Source organism: Hakea prostrata, chromosome 8 (assembly GCF_041222555.1).
Source record: "Hakea prostrata isolate BN-2017 chromosome 8, UWA_Hpros_2, whole genome shotgun sequence".
NCBI classification, from domain to species: Eukaryota; Viridiplantae; Streptophyta; class Magnoliopsida; order Proteales; family Proteaceae; genus Hakea; species Hakea prostrata.
In genome coordinates, this window is record NC_142607.1 from 11,817,830 (window position 1) to 11,843,256 (window position 25,427).

General features: G+C 40.4%; 1 protein-coding gene and 1 pseudogene across 2 annotated transcripts; one reads left to right on the forward strand and one right to left on the reverse strand.

The window, feature by feature from the left end:
• Positions 1 to 1,100: 1,100 nt before the first annotated feature.
• LOC149006914 (Calmodulin binding protein-like protein) lies at positions 1,101 to 22,572 on the forward strand. 2 transcript variants are annotated; one of them, XM_089165635.1, is made up of 7 exons: positions 1,101 to 1,589; positions 2,305 to 2,371; positions 5,964 to 6,016; positions 6,146 to 6,627; positions 12,974 to 13,134; positions 20,907 to 21,113; positions 21,355 to 22,572. In XM_089165635.1, the coding sequence occupies exons 1-7, from the start codon at positions 1,513 to 1,515 to the stop codon at positions 21,961 to 21,963; spliced, it is 1,656 nt and encodes a 551-aa protein (XP_089021761.1). In that variant the 5' UTR covers positions 1,101 to 1,512; the 3' UTR covers positions 21,964 to 22,572. The 2 variants fall into 2 exon arrangements, with proteins under 2 accessions (XP_089021761.1, XP_089021762.1); XM_089165636.1 differs by lacking the exon at positions 1,101 to 1,589 and having other exon boundaries at positions 1,592 to 2,371; positions 6,150 to 6,627.
• Positions 22,572 to 24,599, reverse strand: LOC149006915 (uncharacterized; annotated as a pseudogene).
• Between the last annotated feature and the right edge of the window lie 828 nt (positions 24,600 to 25,427).

Here is a 25,427-nt window from a genome sequence, read left to right on the forward strand (position 1 = left end):
CTTCATCCTTAATTGGCCTAACCTGGATTCAATATTATTGTACACTAGCTTTGGTGGGATGTGATACAAATTCATAACCCTGGTTTCTATTATCTAGATTCTGATAGAGTTTCCAAATCTTGAGTGGACCTAGTTTGAATCCTCTGATAGCTAAGGAGAAAGCTCGACCTTATATTTTAAAAATTATCCCTTCCCCCTCCCCATGCATGTTGTATTATTTTTAATATAATAAAATAATAAACGTTTCATTTAAAATTGGATTTATAAGTGCGGAAACTTTCCTTTGTTTATTTTAGGAAAGTGTGTTATATAGTCCCACATTGGAAACCGAGATGTCGGAATCCAAGTTAATTAATAGGTACCGCCTATTAATTTTGATTTAATATCAAAAGACATGCCAATGCGTGGAAGTCATTAGGCGTTTGGCGCACGCACTTAGCACTTAGATCGATCGAACCGTCTATTTTGATCAACGAGATCTAGTGCGATGGAAGTGGTCCATAAATGTCATCTTGATGGTTCAATACGGACCGTGTGTCGAACGACAACGCCACAACGGAACCCACGGAGGCACATACAAGCAAACGAGAGGCACTCAATTCATAAATCCTCTCGTTAGAGAAAAGAAAATCAATTTCTCGACGAGTTTTGTGCAAAACAAGCACCCGGAGGGGCACGCAGGCGAGGGGAACGTAAGGAAGAACGAGAAGGAGATTCGTATTACACAGGTTTACTTTTCAACAATGCATGTAATCAAGCTTTTAACTTTATTTTTACCCAAAAAAAAAATAAAAATTAATCAACCTGCATGCCGGTCAAGGCCAATCTTAGTTGAAAAAAAAAAATTAAAAAATTGAGTGGACCCCGACATTGGATTCGCTGTCTTTAATGAAATTTACTTACTGTGGACCAAAGAAATAATAAAAAAAAAAGAAAAAGACCCTAAGGGCAAAAATGGAACTTTCATATGACTTTTGTGGGACCCAGCCAAGATGCGAGGGGCCGCGGAAGACGTGGCGATATGATCCTCCCTTACTGCTTCACGCGGTTTAGACGCTTTTTGCGGGCCCCTCACTGGTATCCGAAATGGATCCATGGTCGCATTTTCTTTTCCGCTCTTTCTCTCTCTGCTGAAACAGAACTTCAAAATTTTCACTTCTGCAGAGCTCGTCCTTTGGTCTCGTCCGTGACTGTGATCCGTCTTTGTCACTCAATACCTAATTCACAGTCACGGTATTCGTTTAAAAATGTTACAACGTGGTAGGGGCGGGCCATGGAAGGTTGGGAAGGTTTTGTCACTTACCCATTTATTTCTATTTATGATTATCGTCCCTTCTCGCTCCTCCTCCTCCTCCTCATCTTTTGTTCGCATTTCAACATTCGTACACTACTTGTACTGGTCTTCCTTCTTGCTTTTTCTTTCCACCAGCTGGTGTTGCTAGTCGGTTCTCGGTGGAGGTGGGAGTTACTTGGATTTGATAATCATTACCAGTTAATTACCCAAGTTAGATTATGTCGCAGAAACGGCAACCTGATGATGGAAAAGAAGGCAATAGCTCTGGAGAGAAGCGTCAACGCTCCTTGAGAAAGTGAGATACGTTCACTTGTTCTTCCTTCTCCTTTTGCTCTGCTACTAGTTACCTATTGAAGTTTTTGCTGATAATGGTGAAATATGAATGCTTTCCGAATCAGGCCATGTTTTTAGGTGTTTGAAAACTGGAATGAATTGGGTTTGTTTAATTTGTGCATTGAATGAAGTGGGTGAAAATTTTGTATTGGGAAGCTGAACTAGGTTCTCTGAATTCATTTCTGGCATGTGTAAGAAATGTAATATGACGGGCAGTAGTATAAGGAGGCTTAAATTTGTATAACATCCAGATATGAGATATCCTTGTAGAAGTAGAAGTTGGGATTGACAGTATTAATATCTGTTCTCTTTTAACACCAGCATGGGAGGCAGTAGAGTTCAATGGCATCAAAATGCTATGTTCTTTTAGGTTTTCAAATGGCCCATTTTGTGGAATTCATGTTGACCTTGTGTTTATACCTCCAAGATGAAACAACTCTCTTCACATGAGTTCAGAGAGTTCAAAGGCTATACTCACTGATACTGCATACTATGACGAAGATGAAAACCGGATATAAAATAGTTAGTGAAATGGGAAGGACCTCTTCTCCTTATGTAGGAGTGGAAGAAGAGACACAACCAAGGGGCATCTCCTAAAAACACTAGTAAAAGACAATTAAACATATTTTGACTCTTTAATCTTAAAAGCACTGATGACTTTTCTTCAATTTTTTCAGTTTGATGCTACAAGCGCTGAAGAACCATGCTATTCAGACAATTTTGGAACCCTTTGTTCGCAAAGTAGTAAGTTCTATCTTCAAATAATTTTCTGCAACATTTTGATGTTATCATCAGACCCTTTACAGGGATTTTACAACCTTATGTGATAAAGGCTAAGAATCAATAACTACCACCCAAGCTTTTAGAATTTAGCCCACTTTTAGTACATTTTCTTGATTAAATATCAACCTAGTATGGAACATTGTGCATTTGTAACTTTCTTTCTAATATTTTCTTCATTTACATTATCTAGCAGTAAGGGTTTAAGATATTATTTCTGCTTTCTCAAAGTGGTTAGAGATTTAGTCTCTTTCTGGATTCTCTTGTTCAGGTTCTCTTGTTCAGGATTCATTTGCATTAGGACTGTAAGATTATACAAATCCCTGTTATTTTTCTGGTGCCAGTTCTTGGTCAGAATTTGTTTCTAAGAGAGTTGCTAGTTTCATCTTGAGGAGGCAATGCTTTTGCCAGAGACATGAATAATGTAGCGAAATGTAAAAGAAATTCAAAGAAATGTATCTTAAACCAAAAACTGAACACTGGATGCCCCTATATTTGAAGTCATCCATATAACTAGAGCAATACAGGGCTTCTTTTTATTTCCTAATGGACTTATTCTCTGTACCTATATAGAGTTTCCTCTAATCCTCCCTGCTCCTTTATTGGTAACAAAGCAGGGAAAAGAAAGTTGGTACAGAGCTATTCTTCTGGTAGCAAGCTTTTTTTTTAGGTGATGGAGGGTTATACAATTTTATGAGAGATTTAAGGGGCAAACAACGGGTTTGGTCACTACTTGACTTGTTGGGTGATGATGGTAGCCTAGGACGTCCAACATACTGACGCATGTGATGGGTGTAAATTGTGTGCAGAGTTGCTTAGATCCTGTAGTCATGCTGTTTAAAGCCTAAAAGAGCTGGAATACCAAGTTTTTTCTACTTTTTACCTTGAAATACAAACTCAAAATTATCAAAACCATGTAAAGAGAAATCGTACCCTCTTTTTAATGAGAATTTGGTTTTGCTAGTTCTCTTTCCCAGAGGGGAAAGGAAAATATTTACAAAAAAAATAAATAATCATTGAATTCTTTTACATTTAAGTTAGGCAGACTTTATTGAAGATGTTTCAACTTTTTTTTGGGTGAATATATTAAAGACAACAAAAAGATACAAAAAGGAGGAGAGGGGGGGGGGGGAACTGATCAAGGAGAGGATCAGAAGGTAGTAGAGAGACCTAGGAACTAACAATAAGCCTAGTCCTTGGGGAATCTGCCACTGGGGGGGGTGGGGAAGAGACGAAAGCCTCGAAGAAACATCAAAACAGATGGCTTTCCAAATCAAGTCTAAGGGGCGTGATTTGGATGTCCATCTCCTGAGGTTGCGCTCCCACCACAAGTGGTGGATGGTAGCTCCAAAGACTAGCTTACCTACTTGGTTGCAAATAGAGGAACTTGAAAAGATTCTTAATATCCAATTCCAATCACTAGCAAAACCATGAGGTCGCCTTGACCAAGGCCAAGTAGAGGAGATGGCTAAAGAACAAAGCGAGAGGGGGAAAGGGGAAGAGAAAAAAAGGTGATCTAAGTTCTCTAAATCTTTCCTATAGAAAATGTAGGTAGGGTCAACCAAGATGTGGCGGCTAATGAGGAAGGTTTGGGTGGGGAGAGCTAAGTTGAGGGCTCTCCAAAGGGTAAGGGAATGACGGGGGATGTGGCCTTTGAACCAAGACTAAAAGGGCCCAGGGGACACAAGGAGATGGGGAACGGGTGAGGTTCCAAGCTGAAGAGGTAGTGAAGGATTTGGTGGGGGGAAGGAAGCCATATGGTGAGGTTAGAAGAAGAGGAGGGAGATAGGGGAGGAAGGAAATCCCAAACATGTATGAGGTTAGGGTGGGGGGAGGGGGACCAAGAGCCATTAGAGATGAAGGGAGATAGGATGGCATTGCGAGGGATGCGGGTATCATAGACCGAGCGGGGACCGAGAAGAGAGTACAAAATGCCCATCGGATGCCATGGATCAAGCCAGAAAGAGGCGGAGGATCCAGAAGATCCAAGGATAGAGATAGCTGGCAAGGCCCTAGGACGGAGAAGGAGAAGTTTCTCCTGATCCAGGAAGGGTTAGAGGGGATAGGTGTGGTCCAGATGGAGTTTGATTTAAGAAGGTAGGAGTAGACCCAGGAAACCTAGATGGAGTCTTGTTTTGAGACAATTTTCCAAATGAGTTTCAGAAGGCAGGCTACGTTGACATCCATGATGTGGCGGATGCCAAGGCCTTTCTTTAGAGGTTGGGCGACAAGTATCGGACCAGCTGATAGGGTGGAGGAAGTGGGAGGACTCTTGGCCTTACTAGAGGAAAGCACAAAAGAGGGATTCCATAGTGTGGATAGAGGATTTAGGAAGGGAGAAAATTTCACACCAGTAGAGATAGGAAGATTGAAGAACCGATCAAATAAGCACCACCTTGCCTCCAACTTAGATTAGGCTGCAATTGGTATATTAGAATTAAGTAAAGGAGCAACAAAATATGCCTACAACCAAACAGTACTTGGGACATTCGACACTTTAAACAAACGACAAATTATTTGAAATTCTAAAAGCGATCAAATATAAGTCTAAAAACTATAAATCCCTACCAATGGCCTTTCTTCTTCTTCTCTTCCTTTTTATTTATTTATTTATTTATTTATTTATTATTATTTTTTAATATTTTTAGTTCATGTTTGACTACATCATGGTTATTGTACAATAAGAACAAGTCTTATCCCAATTACATGGATCCTTGCCTTCCAATTAGCTATGTTTGAGGCCATGCTAGATACAAGGCCTAACTCATGCTTATCCTTTCTCACTACTTCTCCTAAGGTTATTTTAGGTGCCCCTATCTCTTTTAGTTCATTCTTTTTGGATTAAGTCACTCAATTGTATAAGAGCATTTCAAGGCCTCAGTTGAATGTGGCCATGCCACCTCAAATGACTTTCTCATGGCTTATTATTTATTGGAGCTACTCCCAAATCTAATATGATTGTTCTTTGCTTAATCCTTCCTAGTTTTGCCACTCATCCATCTTAGCATCATTATTTGTGCTCACTGAGTTTATATAAGATACATTTTAACAACTTAATATGCTGCACCATACATTATAACTAGTCGTACAACAGTCCTACATGGTTCTCTTTTGAGCTTTAAAGGAATACATCAATCACACAAAACCTTGAACTCACCTTTTTACTTTATCCACTATTAAAATTCTTTGGAAAACATCATCCTATATATCACCATCTTTATTTATGATTGAGACAAGAACCCAATGTGCCTAAAATAATTGCTTTATGGATTTCCATTCTCATCAAGTTTCTCCACTTTATAGAATCAAGTATATTGTGATGTACATGATACCCTGAGTTTATCACCCATTCAGATGTTATTTCCTAGGGCACATCTCAAAGAACATAAGAAAATTGATCTAGAAAACAAATTGATATGAACAACAAATTTTGCTAACAATATGGCATCCTTTATGTTATTTTTTTCTTCCATTTACTTACGGAAAATGTTCTTCAGTTGGATTTAATTTCTTTAAATGACTCTCTCATTCATTCATGAGTTACATATGTATCTAGGTGAAAGAAGAAGTGGAAGTGGCACTAGTGAAGCATTTGAACAGTGTGAAGCAGTGAGAACTCATTCAACCGGACCTCATATATCCTATTTATTCAGTAGTTAAGATCAAAGTTATTCTTTATGGTGATGGTTGTATTGAATATTGATGCATTTTTTCATTTCATGTTCCAACTTGGATTAGGCAGGTACTTCCATCTGCCTCAAGAAGTTTAGAACTGCAGTTCAAAAACAAGCTTTCTCTTCCAGTTTTTACTGGCACAAGACTTGAAGCAGATGAATGTTCTGATCTGAGGATAGGTTTAGTTGATACTGTATCTGGTCAAGTTGTCAACTCTGGTCCTGAATCCTTGGCAAGGGTGGAAATAGTGGTGCTTGAAGGAGATTTTGGTGGTGATGCTCCAGAAAATTGGACAGCTGAAGAATTCAATAACAACATTGTCAGGGAAAGGGAAGGAAAGAGACCACTGCTTACTGGAAATGCATTTCTGAATCTTAGTGAGGGTACTGGTCTTGTGGGTGATCTTGTTTTTACTGATAATTCAAGCTGGACAAGGAGCCGTAAGTTCAGGTTGGGGGCTAGAGTCATTGATAGCATCTGTGACCGCATTAGAATTAAAGAAGCAAAGACAGAACCCTTTATGGTAAAGGATCATCGAGGAGAATGTGAGTATTCCAACTCATTTATATTGCTTCTATTCTCTTATATTTCCCTAAAGTATTCTCCAGCTGTAAATCTAGAACAAATGGAAAGCTTTTTCAGCTACCAGGCATGCCTAACCAATCAAACTCTTAAGTATGGATGCCATCGGTTTGACTGCCTATGCATCAAATCATACATTCCAGAAAATGTTGGTTTTTGGTATGTGTAATTTTAGATGGAAACAACCACCATGGTCATTGGCCTCTTAGCATGGCACATCCAATGAGATACTGGTGCCAACTTCATGTCCAAGCCCCATTTGGCTTAGGTCTTGATTCTTATTTTGAAGAATGCCAATGGGGTACCTGTGTCTGTTATCCACGGAACTTAGGTCCTTGGAACTGAGTTTGTTCCATGGGCTGCATATGAAGAATTTAGTGTATTTCAAAGTTTAAACAGAAGGCTTCATGTAATTAAAGATCTATTGGCATTTTGGAAAGACTAGCAGATTTAGTTCCATCTATGGGAAAGACTTGCAACCTAAAAACTAAGAAATAAGAGGGGATCTGCCAAGGGAAATGGGTCTCCTCCTTCAAAACTTGGCCTTAGTTGTGAGGTTTTTGAATATCTTTCTTGGTGAAAGCATGGTATCAAATCCCAATATGTATCAAGATTTGTCATGTTGATATGATATTGAGCCTGTACACAAAAGCATGTATATATAGAAGTGTATCAAACTGGTACTGGCCATACCTTTCAAGGCGTCACCTAGGTGCTACTGAAGTGTCCAGGTGTTGCCCTCATTGTCTAGGCGATGCCTTGTCATCTTGATTCTTTCCCACCTAGGATGTCTTGCCTCCCTAGGCGCCGTGACAACTATGGTACAGACTGTATGGTACCGATATAGAATTGATAAAAACACCTGATATGTGGGCTATCAAAACTTAAGTGGATCCAGTTTGCACTCTGAAATTATCCAAAAGGAGTGTTTCTTTTAAAAAAATTCTTGGTTAATTGCTTCACTCTACTTCTTTGTAATTTTTATATTGCCTTTGCCAATGAAGATTCTAATCCCATGGGTTTTGTTAAGAGTCTTAAGACATAGATATTCTGACATTGGTTAGAAAAAAATTGTCTCTCTGCTTAGTTTTGATTTACAATTATTAGTTCACTCTATTTTTTTTTTTTTTTGTATGATAAGCATATCCATGCATATCAAAACATATCTAGCATCTTTAGTATTTATCTATGATCTCCTAAAAATACCTTAATGATATCCTTTCCGAAACCAATACATGGCACTTGTTGAGGTGAAAAGGTGCTCTTAACTCCTTGGTTTGCTCCTGATTCGGGTCTGGTTCTTGGTACCAAAACAAAGGTGAGTGTGGGCCGCCTCTGGGGACGGGGAGTCCACCTCCAATGATTAAGTTAGTTTTGATAGGAAGACCAGAGACTCCTCATTGAGGAATAAATGCTCAAGGGGATGAAGAAGAGAATGTTCTTCAGGGTAAATGTAGGAGAGTAATGGCTGGAGTATTCAAGCCTACTTGGCTTACCGTTACTTGTGTGTCTAGAGGTTTTTATGCAGCTGATCCATACCTAAAATGATGGCTGATTCACCGTGGTCCTACGATCAGGATGACTTAAGTGAATGGCGGAGATGGCCTCTTGACAAGGCTTGCACAACAAATCGATACGCATGGTTCCCAAGACAGCTGGTGATCTCACAGGTGAATAAAGAGATCAACGTCAAGTTGATTTTGATGTGACTCCATCCCTCAGTTGGGGGGACAAAACGGTGGTATGCAATACTCGAGGCAGGCTTGGAGCGAATGAGAAGCTTCTGGTCTATCCATGCGCATTTAATGAAACTTAGTGCATTCAATGCTGAATTAAATGTTAGGGTTTGACATCTGGGCAAGGATGCGCCAAATCTTTTGCTAGCGCTGTTCTTGCCGGAAAGTCATACAATGACAGCTGCGTGCCATCGTGATGTGTGATTCTTGACTTCTCAGTTGACATCTGCTCCGAGAAGCGTCATGACTGAGACCCATCAGTCGGTCTACCTTGGACCAAGCTTGAACCCTTGATTCGACTCAAGTGGTTTGCTCCGGTTCAGGGGTTTGGACCGTAATGTCCATAACATTAGCCCCCTAGTCTTCATGATAAGTCTTGTCATGAAGATTACATTTGTGAGACCCGAAGCTTGGAACTTAAGGATTAGCCAGGAAGTGAAAGCGCCTTGCTGAGAAGTCATGAGATCTTGATAAGCATGTTCCTACAGTCATTAACGGCTTTGACGATCATGTTGTCTAGTCACGTCGTCCGCAATGATGCACATGACGCTCAAGGCGACTACTTTATCGCCACGTGTCTGGATTGACATAACGATTTTTGAAGCTGAAACGTCCTAGTGCGCAACGACCCTTGATTGAAAAGGATCCGGTTCGTCGATCTTAACTCTTGAGTGGCTATAGGGAAGGTTAGTTCACACCTTCTTATCTCTTCCTTCACCCGTGATCTCTGCGATCTTTACAATCTTTCTGTTTGACTCAGCACTTTCGCTCAGAACTTCTAACTCTTCTTTCTTCCTGTGTAAGTTACCTTCCTTCAAGTAGTACAAGAAGCTTGTGAAGAAGTATACCACACTTGATAAGCCTAGCACTAGGACCTTGTCAGATCCATGGAAGGATGTAGGGATCACTGAAGACCCCTTTGGGGATAGGCCTTTCTCTCCTTCATCTTCGATTAAAATGGCCAGTGGTTCCGTTGAGGAGTCACAATCGTCCGTTCACGAGAGTGACGCTCTAGGGGTTCCATCTGGAAGTGGTGCGACTCTAGGGGAAGTACCTTCGAGTCCTTTGGTTTGTGAAGATCCCGCCACTTGAAGCTACCTTAGGGCCTTTGTTCTTTCCCAGTCTTCTTTGTCCCCACCATGTCCAGTTGATGAAGACAACTTTTAGGATTCCAGGGGAGTGTCCTAGTGAGGCTCCCTGGTCCCCGTGAAAGGGTGTGTCTGTTGAGAGAGGGAGAAATCCCTTTGTATTTCGATTCCATGCTAGGAGGCATGAGGATTCTTCTTTGTGCCTTCGTTATGTAGACCCTTTTCTATTATAGGCTGAACCTAGGGATGTTGGCTCTGAATGGTTGGAGAAGCATAGTGGGTTTCATGGGGTACTGCAAAGGCTTAGGCATTGACTGTAACATGAATGCCTTTTGGTGGGTTTTCTCCCTAAGGGCCATAAAACAGGAATGTTGGTACATTTTTAGTAAAGGGGGCACCTCCTCCCTCAAATTCAATGTCATTGAAGATGAGACCCTCCCAACTAGCTGTAAGAGATGGAAGGACAGGTTCATTGCTTGAACGTATTCCTCAGGATTGTGCCATCCTGGATTGGCCCTCTTTGTTCAAGAGCACTGTCAGGAAGATGAATGCCAAGCCTCCCTTAGATAAGAAGGAGTAGGGCCTCTATGAGCTTTTCCTTAAAGGAAGGGGGTTCCCAATCCATGGCGGGAGATGGAATTTGAAGCTCCCTTGCTTCTCTGGGAAGTCATGGTTGGTGAGTCCCCCAACCTTCTCCTTTTCTTTATTTCTGTTGATGACAATAGTACATCATCTTTCACCTTGGGCCGTTTGAGTGAATGAATCTTCTTTATCTTTTGCAGATCTAGGGATGTCTCTCGATAAAGATGTGCTCCTCCAGCGCTACATGGACTCTCGAGTGGCCGCAAAGAGGGAACACGAGATGGCAAAGATACACTGGTGTTGGCTCATCTGTCCCAGTATTTGGGCTCCCAAGTCTTGTTGCTAGGACTTCTCTTGACTCCGAACTTAAGACCCTGGAGGATATTGCTCGAGAAGTCGAGGAGGAGGCCGCCAGGGCTGCTGGAGGATAGGATGAGGCCCCCACTAAGGCGTTTTCCGAGAAGTCAGTTCACAAAGGACTTCTCAACGTGATAACGCGGCGGCTCAAGAAAGTCGTAAGCGCACTCGTTTGCCTCCTACAAATAAAGGAAAGGCGAAGGTGACCCAAATTCAAGGGCCCAAGGCCTCGACTGCTCAATTTAAGAGTTCCATTGGTCTACCACCTCTCGTTCCGGGAAGTCACTTCTTGGGGTGATCATAAGTGCGAAAACCACTGGAGATGCCACTGCCGTGGTGTCAGGGGCGAGTTGAAAGACCCAAAGTCCCTACTCTTCGAAGTGCTGCAAGCGTCTTCCCTCCACCAATAACAACCACAACAACAACAGCAACGATGGAAGCGGTGGTCTCAGCGGATGCTATGCTGAATCCCTCCCTGTTGCCTCCAAGATGGACTCCTCAGTGGGAACTCTTTGAAGGAGAAAAGGTTCTGGGAGATGTCATAAAGTCCAAGTAGTGGATCGAGCATACTATCTCCCCTGTAGACAAAGAAGTTTGTGACAATCTGTCCCATTTAGGACTCCATTCCCATTTGGCTCAGTAAGTTCAGAATCCCCTTCCTTTCTTAGAAATCCTTTGAATTTTCTTTCGTTTCCCTTTGTCAATTCATCTATTGCCCTGTGTAACAGGCACTTGTACACCTCCGATGGCTTGGTGGAGTCACATATGAGGAAATGCAGGAAACTAGGCAATGAGAATTCCAAGGTCACTTGTGACCTAGGACTTCAAATTGACAAGACCAACACCCTTCAGGCCAAGTATGATGACACCTTCAAAGAGATGGATAGAGTCAAGAGGAATTAGAGGGAACAAAGAAAAGGTTGAGCGAAATCCGCACCAACTGTGAGTACTATAGAAAGGAGAGAGATGATGCCAAAAGGAGAGAGGACGAAGCAAGGAAGAGAGAGGATGAAGCAAGGCGCTTTTGCTTCCCGGCTGATCCTTATGTTCCAAGCTTCGGGTCCCACAAATGTAATCTTCATGACAAGACTTATCATGAAGACTAGGGGGCTAATGTTATGGACATTATGGTCCAAGCCCTTGAATTGGAGCAGACCACTTGAGTCGAATCAAGGGTTCAAGCTTGGTCCAAGGTAGATCAATTGATGGGTCTTAGTCATGATGCTTCTTGGAGCAGATGTTAGCTGAGAAGTTAGGAATCATGCATCACGATGGCATATAGCTGTCATCATATGACTTTTCGGTAGGAACAGCGCTAGCAGAAGATTTGGCGCATCCTTGCCCAAATGTCAAACACTAGCATTTAATTCAGCATTGAATGCATTGAGTTTCATTAAATGTGCATGGATAGACCAGAAGCTTCTCATTTGCTCCAAGCCTGCCTTGGGTATTGCATACCACCGTTTTGTCCCCCCAACTGAGGGATGGAGTCACATCAAGATCAACTTGACATTGATCTCTTGATTCGCCTGTGGGATCACTACTATCTTGGGAACCATGCGTATCGATTTGTTGTGCAAGCCTTGTTAAGAGGGCATCTATGCCATTCACTTAAGTCATCTTGATCGTAGGGCCACGGTGAATCAGCCATCATTTTAGGTATGGACCAGCTACATAAATAACCTCTAGACACACAAGTAATGGTAAGCCAAGTAGACTTGATTACTCCAGCCATTAATCTCCTGCATTTACTCCTAAAGAATATTCTCTTCTTCATCCCCTTGAGCATTTATTCCTCAAGGAGGAATCTTTGGTCTTCCTATCTGAATTGACTTAATCATTGGAGGTGGCTTCCCATCCCCAGAGGCGGCCGACTCTCTCCTTTGTTTTGATATCAGGAACCAGACCCAAATCAGGAGCGAACCAAGGAGTTAAGAGCACCTTTTCACCCCAACAGCACCTTATGCGTAGGAAGATTTATTTGGAGCTTTAATGATTTCATATGGTAACAGATAAACTAATCAGTTTGCAGTTTAGTTTGGGTTAGTTTTTGTTCGTTCCTGATTGAATGAAGCTCTTCACATTCGTCACTCTAATGGTTCTATGTTGTATTTATGAATCCGTCTATCTGAAGTCTGAACACATAAAATATAATGCACTGCTCCCACTAAGAGTACTGATTGTGTGAAAGAGTGAAAATGTATATGGGATGTATGAAAAGAACCACAGTTTTGAAGGGAGAAAGCAAAAAAATCAATGGATAATAGTTAAGGTAATAAAAGGTCTGGGAGTAGCTTGAGTTTATGGGCAATACAATGGTGAAATTGGCTCAAATAATGAGGGTGACGTGACAAACAGAATTGTTGTTGCAATTCTAAGTCATGGTACATAAGATTCTAAAAGTCCTAGTCTGTTTGCTTAGGAATTTCTGCAGCTAGGAAAAATGCACTTAAAAAAGAATCTTCTCTTTTTATTGAGTGGGTATTTGTTATGACCAGAGATTAGACACATAAAAGTACACTTAATTTCTGGTATTCTGTTTGCAGTGTACAAGAAGCATTACCCTCCTTCTTTGGCTGATGAGGTTTGGCGCCTGGAAAAGATAGGCAAAGATGGAGCTTTTCATAAGCGTTTGAGGGCTGAAAATATCAACACTGTGAAGGATTTTCTGACTCTTCTCTTCATAGACACATCAAGACTCAGAAATGTAAACTCTAACTTTCCTTCCTTTATGTAGACAAAAAGTGTAATAGACAGGCTCAACCTGCTAGTTATATTATTTATGTTACAATCATGAATTCATGGTGCTGCCCTTTCTATTTAGCACATAAGAGCTGATCTTCTTATGATTAACTCAACTTTTCAGTATATGTTTCCGTATGTTAGGAAGATGTAGGTAAATGATAGAATAGCTATGCTTGTTTTAAATAAGCATAAACTAATATCAAACCTAAGTTATATCTTGGATGATAATATTGTACATGTTAACATTAAGCTATTCAAGAAGACTAATTTTCAAGCAATAAAAAGGGCAAACCATTAAGTTAAATAATTTTTGAAAGCGAGTACCTTTAAACTAGATGGTATCGTGGCACATATGTGAAATGCAATGGATCTATTTTGGTAGCCTGGTTATTAGCAAGATCACTACAACTGGAAAAATATTTGTCAGTAACTTATCACAGAAAATTTGGGAGGACATATGACTCCAGGGTTTTCTGTTTGGCTTGCATTAAGGTTGCATCATGTATGGATGAGTTATAGTTCTTGTTGTGGGATAGTTTGGCTATGCATTAATTCATCAACCATATGTAGGTCCATTGTGTAGATTGTTTTTTCAGTGGCATGTTTTGGTTGAGGGGGCAATTGCTTAGTTAGAAATATGGGGGATGTTTTGGAACCAAAAGGTGTTAACGCAACTGGGACTAAAAATTGGACTCCAATATTTATTTAGACGTATGATGTGTAGTAAGATCAAGGATGGAAATATTGTTCCCCTGATTTTTGGAGGATGGAGAGAAATTTAACTCTATCAAATTGAAGACTAGATTATTTGGATGGATATTCTTTGACTGGCCATGGTCCATAGGGTAAGAATTTTAGGAAATCAAGTAACAACAAATATGTAGTATGTGGCTGGATGTAAATGTTAAGACGAATGAATGACAAGGCTTGGACGATGGAGGAGGAGGAAGCAGAAATACATTTTGCTGTGCTGCAAAAGCCAACACATCCTTACCTGCTAAATAGCTGCATGAAAACCATCACTGTGTAGTAAATTTAGCTAATCTTCTAGTGGCAACATTGAAAGAGTTATCCTTCAAATACTGGTGCATGATTGGTATTTTAAGTTTTTATCAGGTGCATAAAATGCAAGTGTCACTGAATTTAATTGTGTAATAAGCTGATGCATGTTTTTTTGTCGGAGTTTTTCTTTTTTTAATCAACTTCTGTCCAACTTTTATGGCTGCCAGAAGCTGATTTTATGAGTATCCATTTATAAGAGGAGATACTGTGTGCAGGGGCAGACCGAGGATTCTACATTTTTTTGGGGGGGGGGGGGGGGTGGAGGAACAATAATTACAAAATTTTTTGTACTAATATTTAGAAAGAAAACCGTGCCGGTAATAATTCAAAATCTATATTAGTGTCAATATCATAATGGAACTCAACGATCTTTGAGACCGCAAAAATCCTCAGTGATTGATTTGATCTACAACAAACTTTTCAAAATTCAAATATATAGAAACTTATCCAATGTCGCTGGTGTTAGAGTCTAGGACTCTAGATATAATACAAACTTTGCCATTCTTTTGTGTTTTGAATTGAAGATATACACTGGGATATCGCCGACACTATCACGGAACAGAAAATTCTGTGTTCCGACGAGAACTTGTTTGTACTGTTTACGTGAACAATATTATGCTATTGATGTTATTCTACTTTCTATTTCTAATGTTGGAGTCTTGCTACATAAGTTTTGGTAGTTTTTAGAAAGCATAGTTTCTATTTTGGTGGTAGTTTCTATTTTCAGAACTTTCTATTTTTAGAGCTAGGAAGTTACTAAAGCTGTAATTTTTTGTTTCCTTTTTCTAGAGGACAATTACTTGTCTCTCAAGTTGTATTAGATTCATTAGAAGCTATAAATAAAAGGGCTCTGTGATTCTGGACTCTTAAGCAAGAATCACGAAGCAAGAATCACGAGCCTCTTCTACTAGTTCTTCATCTCTCTTCTCTTCTTCTTCTTCTTCTCTCTTTTCTTTGTTCAAGTTCAGCTACTGTTTTGATTATTTAATGCTTGTTTTCTAACATGGTATCAGAGCCAGGTTTAATCAACCTAGGGAATGTTTTCTCTCTCTTGGCTGCCCAGTTTTTTTTTCCTTTTTTCTTTCCTTTTTCTTATCTAAGGTAGCCCCAACCTTCGCTGCAATAATTGTGCATGGTTGTCCTTCTTCCTTAACTTTTAAAGCACCGAGTATCTATGTATTAATACTACAAAAAGGCCCCAAGCTTTCTGGGGATATGTCTACCTACCTATTTGATTCAACTGAGGCTGCTACTACCCTGTTTTTTTTTTTGGGCAAATTTGAAGTTCAATCTGCACTTTACTGATGTCTTGGGATTCCTCTTGATTCTTGTGAAGATATGCCCATAATTCGGATTGCAAGACCTAAGTATTGTCTTCCATTGTTTGCGCTATAAGTTCTGTTGCAAGTCGTTTACTAGAACCCCCGTTTCATTGAATTTCTCTGCTGAAAAATTCTCTGCCTCGTCTTGCTTTACTACCACTTCTATTGTTTATTTCAGAATCAAGTTTAACCTTCTTTTTATCTAATACTTCTACAAAGACCTATAGACTACTTTTCCATCATATCAAGGTCTGTTAGAGTTTCAAATCTAGCACAAGTTTGCTGCTATGGTCCGAGATCTGATATTATTTGCTACTGGAACTACCGTTATTGTACTTCTTCTGAGTGGATTGTTGCACGACTCGCAATTTGAGATTCCAAGCTGGTTCAGTAATTTTCTCTTGATCTAATTTGCTCCTACCCTATTAAAGGGTTAATGGTGGTCTAGAATTTTTTTCCCCGCTTGGTGAACAAGACTTTGTCCTGTAAGACGATTTTCTGCTGCTTGATCAGCTTTATTGGTGAATAATACACTGCTCTAAGATGTGCTGATGCTACTTTTCCTTCTTGGGTTTCTTTTGTGCTCATACTTCTTGGCTGCTTCATTGGTCATCATTAATTGTCCACGTGTAATGCTACACGTGAGGGGGAGAATGGTTCCTTATTCTATATCTACCAAGATGTTGATGGATATTATTTGTGAAGATCTTTGCCCTCAACTTATGGCATTCTACAACAACATCATTACCTATCTACCTATATTGCCCTTTACCTACCTACTTGGTCCGCAATAACCTATATTGTCTACCCTACCTACTTGGTCCCCGCAGAACCCACGCTACCTACTTACGGTCCGTAGTAACCCGTACTACCTACCTACTTGGTCCACAGAACCTATATTGTCTACCTTACCTACTTGGTCAGTAACCCAACGCTTACCTACCTACTTGGTCCAGATAACCCATACCCTACCTACCTACTTGGTCCGAGAACCCATACTACCTACCTACTTGGTCCACAGAACCTATATTGTCACCACCTACTGGTCCAGATAACCCATCCCGCTTACCTTACCTACTTGGTCCGAAACCCATCGCCTCATACTACCTACCTACTTGGTCCACAATAACCATCGTCACCTACCTACTTGGTCCACATTAATCAATATTGCCTTACCTACCATACTTTGTCATTACTTGCCTTCTGTGAAGCATTATATGGACATTGGAGTTGTAATTTTAAGATTTAGTATGGATACTCCCACACCGGTATTATGTGGATGGTGTCTTTGATCCGCTATACTTATGGACATTGGAGTTGCAATTTGAAGATTTAGTGTGGATATTTCTCCTACTATCGCATTATATGGATAATATCTTATCGTTATACTTATGGACTTGTTCGCTTCAACATCGCGATTTTCTATTATTGGATGGTTCTATTGACATGAAGAATTAAAGTAAGTTGGTGTTGATTACTCCGGTGAAGTTCTCGGTGTTTATGACTCGCCATTGCTACAAGATTCAAGATTGGTGCTACTTCAAGTATATTCATTGTGCAAGCTGAAGTTCGGACACTACAGCGAGGGGAGTGTGAAGATATACACTTGGGATATTTATTCACGACACTATTCACGTGAACAGAAAATTCGAGTCACGTGGAAACACCGTACGGAAAGTATTATGCTATGATGTTATTCTACTCTATTTCTAATGTGAGTCTTCTACATAAGTTTTGGTAGTTTTTAGAAAGCATAGTTCTATTTTGGTGGTAGTTCTATTCGAACTTTTATTTTTAGAGCTAGGAAGTTACTAAAGCTTAATTTTTGTTTCCTCAGAGGACAATTACTTTCTCTCAAGTTGTATTAGATTCATTAGAAGCTATAAATAAAAGGGCTCGTGATTTAGACTCTTAGCAAGAATCACGAGCCTCTTCTACTAATTCTTCATCTCTCTTCTCTTCTTCTTCTTCTCTCTTTTCTTTGTTCAAGTTCAGCTACTGTTTTGATTATTTAATGCTTGTTTTCTAACAAATTCTAAGATAGAGTTTGTATTTTGTTGGATTTGAATTTAAATTTGAATTTGATTTGGTGTGTTAAAAATACATGCTCTCTCACATCAACCACAAATAAAAATAAATAATTAATAAGAAAAAACAACAAGAAAATTTCATACTCCCTCGTGAGATTTCCTCGCCCTTCATCCATTGGATTGAGATCTGTATCTCTACTCCCTTTTTCTCCATTATCACAAATGGCTCCCCGGTTGGTTATTTCCCTTCTAGAGTCGGTATCTGTCAACGCTGTCCTCTCTCCCCTTACCTCTTCTTTCTTGCTCTTGAGGTCCTCTCTCGTTCCTCCAGTTGAGCACTGATCAGCATCTTATCTCCCCCATTCCCAAATGCAAATCTCTCAATCTCTCCCACCTTGCTTTTGCTCGATGATCTTATGATCTTCTCCAAAGCTGATCATCAATCCATTTCCTCTATCATCTAAGCTCTCTCTAATTTTGAGATTCTCTCCGGTCTCAAAGTTAATCTTTATAAATCTACCATCTTTCTCTCCGACATCCCTGACTCCCGGCATTCCTCTTTCCTTCAACTCACTGGGTTTAAGCATGGTTTGTTCCCGGTGTCTTACCTTGGTCTTCCCCTTATCCTTGGTAGACTCACCCGCCACCACTGTTCTCCCATGCTTGACCACATTCGAAAGAAGCTTCAACTTTGGTAAGGCAAGCTTCTCTCCTTTGCTGGCCGAGTTGTGCTCATCAAGTCTGTCCTCCCGTCGTCCTATCTTTATTGGTGTGGTATCTTCTCCCCTTCCCAAATCTACCATTAATGCTATGGAGTCTCTCTTCTGTGTTTTCCTTTGGAAGGGTCAAGCAGCCTCCCGCTTCCTTCACCCCATCAGTTGGTCGGCTATACGCCGCTCATAAGCTGAACGGGGCCTAGGAATTCGCCGTATCTTGGACGTCAATCTGGTTTGTCTTCTAAAACTCATCTGGAAAATTGTTTCCAAACATGATTCCATTTGGGTCCATTGGGTTCACTCCCACCTCTTCCGTTCCGACTCTTTCTGGACCATCCCCATTCCCTCCAACCCTTCTTGGATCTGGATAAAGCTGCTCCATCTTAGGCCACATGCGCTCAAGGCAATCTCCTCTTGCATTTCCACGGGCTCCACCACCTCATTTTGGCTTGACCCATGGCATTCGATGGGTTTTCTGTTTACTCTCCTTGGCCCTTGCACCTTGCACCGTCTATAGCTCTCGCATCCCCAAATCCACCCCCCTATCCCACTTCATTTCCGATGGCTCTTGGTCCCCTCTCCCTCTTCCCTGTCTCACATTAGTCTGGAATTCTCTCCCACCTCTCTCTAACTCACCTCATGATACCATTGTTTGACTCCCTTCCCCCTCAAAAAAATTCACCATCTCCTCAGTTTGGAACCTCCTCAGAGCCCCTTCCCCTCCCCACCTTGGCCCCCGTTGGTCTGGTTCAAAGATCATATCCCTCGCCATTCCCTTACCCTATGGAGAGCCCTTATGCTTGCCCTTCCCACCCAAGCCTTCCTCATTAGCCGTCACATCCCTACTAACCCAAATTGTACCCTTTGTTGGTGCGACCATAAAGACATTGACCACCTCTTTTTCCTTTGTCCTTTCTCCACTTCCCTTTGGAGAAAAGCCATTGCCTCCATTTGGCCTCGTTTGCGATGCTTCCTTTGGATTTGCTAGGGATTGGTCTTGGATTTTGAGGAATTTCTCGAGTTCTTCCATATGTGACCGAATTGGTCAGCTAGTCTTCGGTGCTTCCATTCATCACCTTTGGTGGGAGCGCAATCTTAGAAGATGGACCTCCAAATCTTATTCTATTGATATGACTTGGAAATCCATCTATTTTGATGTTTCTGTTAGAGTTTCTTCTATCCCCCATCCCCCGGTAGATGAGACCCCAAGGAACATGCTCATTGTTGTATCCTGGGGTCTCACTTCCTCCTTCTAGTCTCCCCTTTTGAGGCTTTTGTTGTATTCCTTTGTTTATTATATTATTCATTCATCCAAAAAAAAAAAAAATCATTTAAAAAAAAAGGAGAAAGAGTCAAAGAAAAAAATTGAGAGAAAAAGGGAGAAAATAAACCGAAAAAGAGAGAGGAATTAGATTACCTGATTGTGGTCCTTTGGAGAAGATTTAGGAGAAAAGTTTAGCTTTTCAAATCAAAGTTTTCCTTTAGTTGTGTGTGAGGAAAGAGGAGAGAATAAATAAGAAGAAAGAGAATAAATAGGGAAATTTTTTGGGATCATGAGTTAGTTTTTAATTGGAAGTTAATTGTTTCCTCCTTAAAAATTAGATTTTAATTATAACCGTTAGATAGAAAATAAGAATGACATGTATATCCTTTATATTTACCTCTAAAACTGTTACCACTATTTTTTTTGGGGGGGGGGGGCAAATGTTGGTATTTCACACGGAGAAAGAGAAAAAACAAGGGAAAATTAAGGAATTAATAAAAAATTTTAAAAAATCAAGAGGGGGGGGGTGGCCCCTACATAGTTCCTCCCTAGACTTGTGACGTATGATTTTTCCATTAGAAAGGTTAGAAAATTCAAATAATATGCCCTGGTTGCTGAAGTAACCAGCAGCATATTATAATTCCGACCTTTGAGAAAAAGATCTACCATATATTGGATTGCACCTCCATTATAAGAGCAAAACAGGATGAGGTTTGAATGATATTGTTCAACGGAGGCCTTTAGGTTCTCCAATAGGAGGAGTGATTTAATTCAAATTTAAAAAGAACCAGAAGCAGACACCTCAGACCTAAAATGACCTTAGGAGAAGTTGTGTAAAGAGACATGCATAGGTTACCTGCGTCAGTTATGACCTTGAATAGAACTGATTGGAGATAGGTAGGGATCCCTCCCTATTCAGCTAGTATACAGGTGGATGGCTGAGTTGCAGTTGTATTTTGGGTATGATGAGTTTTTTTTTTTTTCAAGGGGTCCATGTTTTTTTGTTTTTTTCTGGGTTAAAAGCCAGAAATATTTGGAATACCAAGTGGTAGACTTCTTTGTTTCCCCCCCTGCACGTATGCCACATATAAGAACACGAAGTTATCTGTTAGTACATGCAGTTGAGTTTACTAACATGGATTCCTGTGAGGTCAGGCTCTGGCAGGTCCTAACACCCCCCCCCCCCCAAAAAAAAAAAAAAAAAAAAGAAGAAAAAGAAAAAGAAACATCTTTAATTCTTTAGATTGTTGAAATCCCTGTATTTTCCATCTCACCATCTGTATGAACACATTTATGTATTCTGTAATAAGTATATGGTGTATCTGATTGAATGTATGCAGATTCTAGGGGCTGGTATGTCCTCTAAGATGTGGGAAGCCATTGTGGACCATGCTCGGACGTGTACACTTGATGACAGGGTGTACATGTACCACCCCCCTAATGCTCAGAAAAGGATGGCTGTGGTCTTCAACATTGTAGGACAAGCTTTAGGACTCCTTGCTGAGGAGAAATACATACCCATTGATGAACTCTCAGATACTGAAAAGGTAGGCTGTTCTCCTGGCTTCAAGTTGGTTTTCATTGTACTTATTTTTATGTATACTTGATCTATTTTTTCCCCCTTTCCTTTTGGGCTGCGGGGTGTGTGGGGGGAGGGGGTTTGAAAGGAAAGTCCAAACACCTGGAAGCTTGAAGCCAAGACCTTCAAGCTCCCTGGTAGGATGAGCTTTTAGTACTTGATTTTCATCATCCTTGATTCAACATTTTGGTTGTGAACTGTCATTCCAGGCTGACATGCAAAAGCTGGTACAAGTGGCATATGAACACTGGGAACTTGTCTCTTTGGAAGATGGTGCTGCAATGCGGAACTTTTTGCAGCAACCTGCTTGTTTTATTCCCTCCAGTTTACCTGCAGTGGAAAGTTCACACTGTAATAAGTTTACCAGCCATCAGAAGTCAGATGATTTAGGTTTTACCCAGAACTTGCTTTCTTCAGAAATTTCTTCTATCTTATCCGTTGGGAGCACAAGTAGATTGTGTAATTACAGTTTGCAAGGTACCAGTGACATGGATCTTAGGTATGAACAATCTTCCAATATACCAAGTGAAGTAACGAACTCCCTCATCAGTGACATGAAATCCATGATGCAAAATTTCCGCGGTGAAGACCACCTGCCATATTACAGTGCTGACAATGCCTTTCAACCTCAAAGCCCCGGTCTGGATTCACAAGGTGACCTGCATAGTGCTGTCCGTGGCTTCCTTGCCATGTCCGCTCGATCTGCTGTAGCTGATTCAATTCGTAAAGCTCAGACACACTGGAGAATTCTATACAGCGTCCTGAGATGGAGATTCTCAATTCGGAAAATTGTATCTTCAAAGAAGAACAGGCGGTGAGGATTGGCGAGATACATTTGGTTACTCTTGGTGAAATAATAAAACACTGAGATATGGTTAGAGTGCTAGAGTATTGCCCCACATTTGTGAAAGTAGTGAATGCTTACAAGAAAAGAAGCAGTGGGTGCGGGAGGCGGCACAGAAGTAGCCTTTTGACACGGTTGTAGATATGTGGGTTTTGGGCAAATTTTCAGTGTACATTAACATAGAAATGCTGTACAGAACAATGAAAGCTCCTTGGATTTGCAATGCTGTTTCCTAAGCTCCTTGGAGTTGCAGTGATGTTTCTTGACAATCTCAAGCATTTTAAAACATGATATGATGCTTGCGTTGACAGCTTTAGAAGTTGTATCTGATGCAAATAAAACAGAGTTTCGTTTATGCCGGAGAAGTTGCTCTTGGATTGACCAAAGAGTTGCTTCAAAGAATTTTGCTGAATGTGAATAATCACTAAGAAATACAGATGGAAAACCCAAGTAACTGAGCACTTCTCAGAGATACATATCTTTACTAATTAGTGTTAATATAGTTTGTGGGAGAACATTTACAATTGGTTTCCTATATGCTCAAAATGTACAATGTGTACATTTACCCCAAAAAAGAAAAAGAAAAAGAAAAATGTACAATCTGTACATAAACTGTGTTCATCAAGATTCCTATGGTGGTTGAACTTCCATTTCATGCAACTCAGGGTCAGGGAAGACTGTTACCAATATCAGTTCCAACATTGCATATGCGGAGTTGTCTGATGCAAATAGTTGACCGGAATTGAAGGAAATAATAGATGTCTCTGGCACAGTGCTTGTACTTTATGCCCAATCATGCTTACGAAGGCACTAGGAGCTCCATCAAGGATAATTTTTTCGACATTACTGGCTCGATGATCCGCCTCTAGCTGTGACTCGCAGAACCTAGCGGTTTCAGTTTGTGAACATATTGAACCCAATGGATCCCTTGAGCAATGTTGTCATCTCTCCGAAGTCATTGGATTTGCCTTAAGAGCTAGTCATTAATGACATTTATCATTACCAGCTGAAAATTTTGCTTTGAGATCCAGAAAACTTGTCTTCTTGGCCAACCTCCTCTGTTAGGTTGAAATATCTTATCAAATAGTTCAGAAGAGGAACACTAACATTGCTATGATTATGTCTTCTATCAGATTCTAAGCTTCTGAGATTTTCACCATGTTTGAAGATCCGAAGTTAAAAAGAAAGAAAAAAATGTTTAGAGTCCAATTCATTTTTTGAATGTCATCCATTAGCTTTTGCTCCATAATCTATTTCTTCATAGCTTAAATAAGTTTTGCCAGATAGATTTTTTGTTCTAGTCCTCTGAATTCCAGGAATTCTTGCCCGAAATGGAAGGAGATGGTTGGAGATGAAGATGATTTCCCAAACGAGTAATTATTGGATGAAACACTCAAGAAATCCCACACCTCATGCTGTTCAGCAACATTGGCAATTGACAAGAGATATTCCAAATATTTGTCAAGCTGAATGCAGCGTTGATGAATGAAAGAATCTATCAGTACTCCAGGAAAGAAACCTTTTAGGAGGCAAACGTAAATTATAATTGGGTATACCCTTTAGGTATCAATGGATCATGGAGCCTCTCAAAGTTACTGTATCTTCTTCTTTTGACAAAACCAATTAGTTATTTTCTCTGCATCTCTCACAACAATCGAATAAACAACAAAAGATTCAATCTTTTCCAAGTATCCTGCTCTGACAACCCGACCCCTCAGCTTATGTTCTTCTCTATACAATCCAAATCCAAAATTTGGGCTGTAGAACTCCTCAGAAATGATCAACCCTCTTGTGAGTGTTTTCCCAGAATCAGGTTGAGCTTGCAGTTCAATGAGTGCTACTTGTTCTTTTCCCAGACTTGCTGGATTTTGCCAATACCAAGTCACTAGATTTTTACGCTATGGCTGTCAGATAGAGGTACTCAATTAACTGATTTATGTAACCTGGGCTTGCAAAATTCATGATGGGTTTAGGTTTCATAACCGCTTTGTAGCAATAGCACGAACAAGTGGAAACTGAGCATCTTGAGTTCTCAATACCACACCAAGACGCTGAAGAACTAATGGAGATACCCTCCACCCACACTGCCCTGCCTTGCCCAGTAATCGACAGGCCGTGTGAGTGTGGGTGGATGGGTGGACGGGCAGGCTGGAGAGGATTTGATTTCTTGAAGAACTTGTATATTCACACTTAGAAGATACTTGAGCTGGGTGGATCTTCTTAGAAACCATAAGATGATATTTCTAACCTTTCATCTTTTTCTTCAGAAGATGGTGTTTCCATGACATTGACTCCAATAGCCAACTAATTTCTTCTATAAAGATCTATGTGGTCACCTATCATCTCAACCAATTCCCTTGTTAACAAGTGAACAAGGTTAATCTCTTTCACCCTGGATATTTCAGTAAGAACATCATCAATAATCAAAAGACGCATATGCTCAGGGACTTGTTTGTTAGGGGTAATGGGAGAATACCACAAATCTTCTACAAATTCCTGCAAAATATTGTGAATGAAGTTGTCAATTGCAGCTTCCACCAGTGGAAAATCAAAATTTCTCTACTTCCACTTTGGTGATGCTGGCAATTTCCTACTTTTCTTTCTTATCATGCAACATCCTCATCCCTCTGCCTCCAACGACACCCCCTCTCTTCCGAATTTGGATCATCTCCCTTGATGTTTGTGCCCCCTTTATACTTTCCAACCACAAAATCAAGTGGGGCCTACAAATGAAAAATAATTAAAAAAGCTAAGAGGGGTGGGACCTACAATGGTACCCTATGGTGTAGCAACCCCCGTAATTTTAACCCGAGATCCATATTGCAAGTTCGAGTACCCGAAGGTCCAGCCGGAATAATTTGTGGAGTTTTCAGATTGAAGTCCATGATCCATACCCTGAGCCCATGGATTTGAATTCTACAGATGAAGAACCTGCCTTACTGAAAATCCAAAGAAGAACTTGTAGAAACCCTGATTCATTCGGAGTCAAGATGTGATTGAAGATGTCTGGAATCAAGGTAAGAACTCCCCCACATGATGTATAAGGTTATGTTAGAGTTGGGGATCAACCCCTTGAACAAAGCACCCAAGTACTGAAATACTAGGGGGCAGTTGTTTAAGGCGGTTGATTGACCAATCAACCGCCCCAAGCTACTGTCAGGTTTGCTTGTGGGATTTTAAATCCTTTTTTGCCCCAGTCTTCTATATATAGCCAAGCTTGACATATTCACTCATTATTATATTCGGGATTACGGTTGTGGACGGATAGGAGGTAGAAAACACGTGTTGGAAGGTGAGAGAAACATGATTTGTGAAGAAGATCCAATCATTTGTCAGTTTTGCGAACCAATTGGAGGTAAGTCGATCTCACAACCTCTATATTCTTTTCTCATCTCTTTGAATGGTGTGCATCCATCCTCATTGGATTGGTAGTGAGTT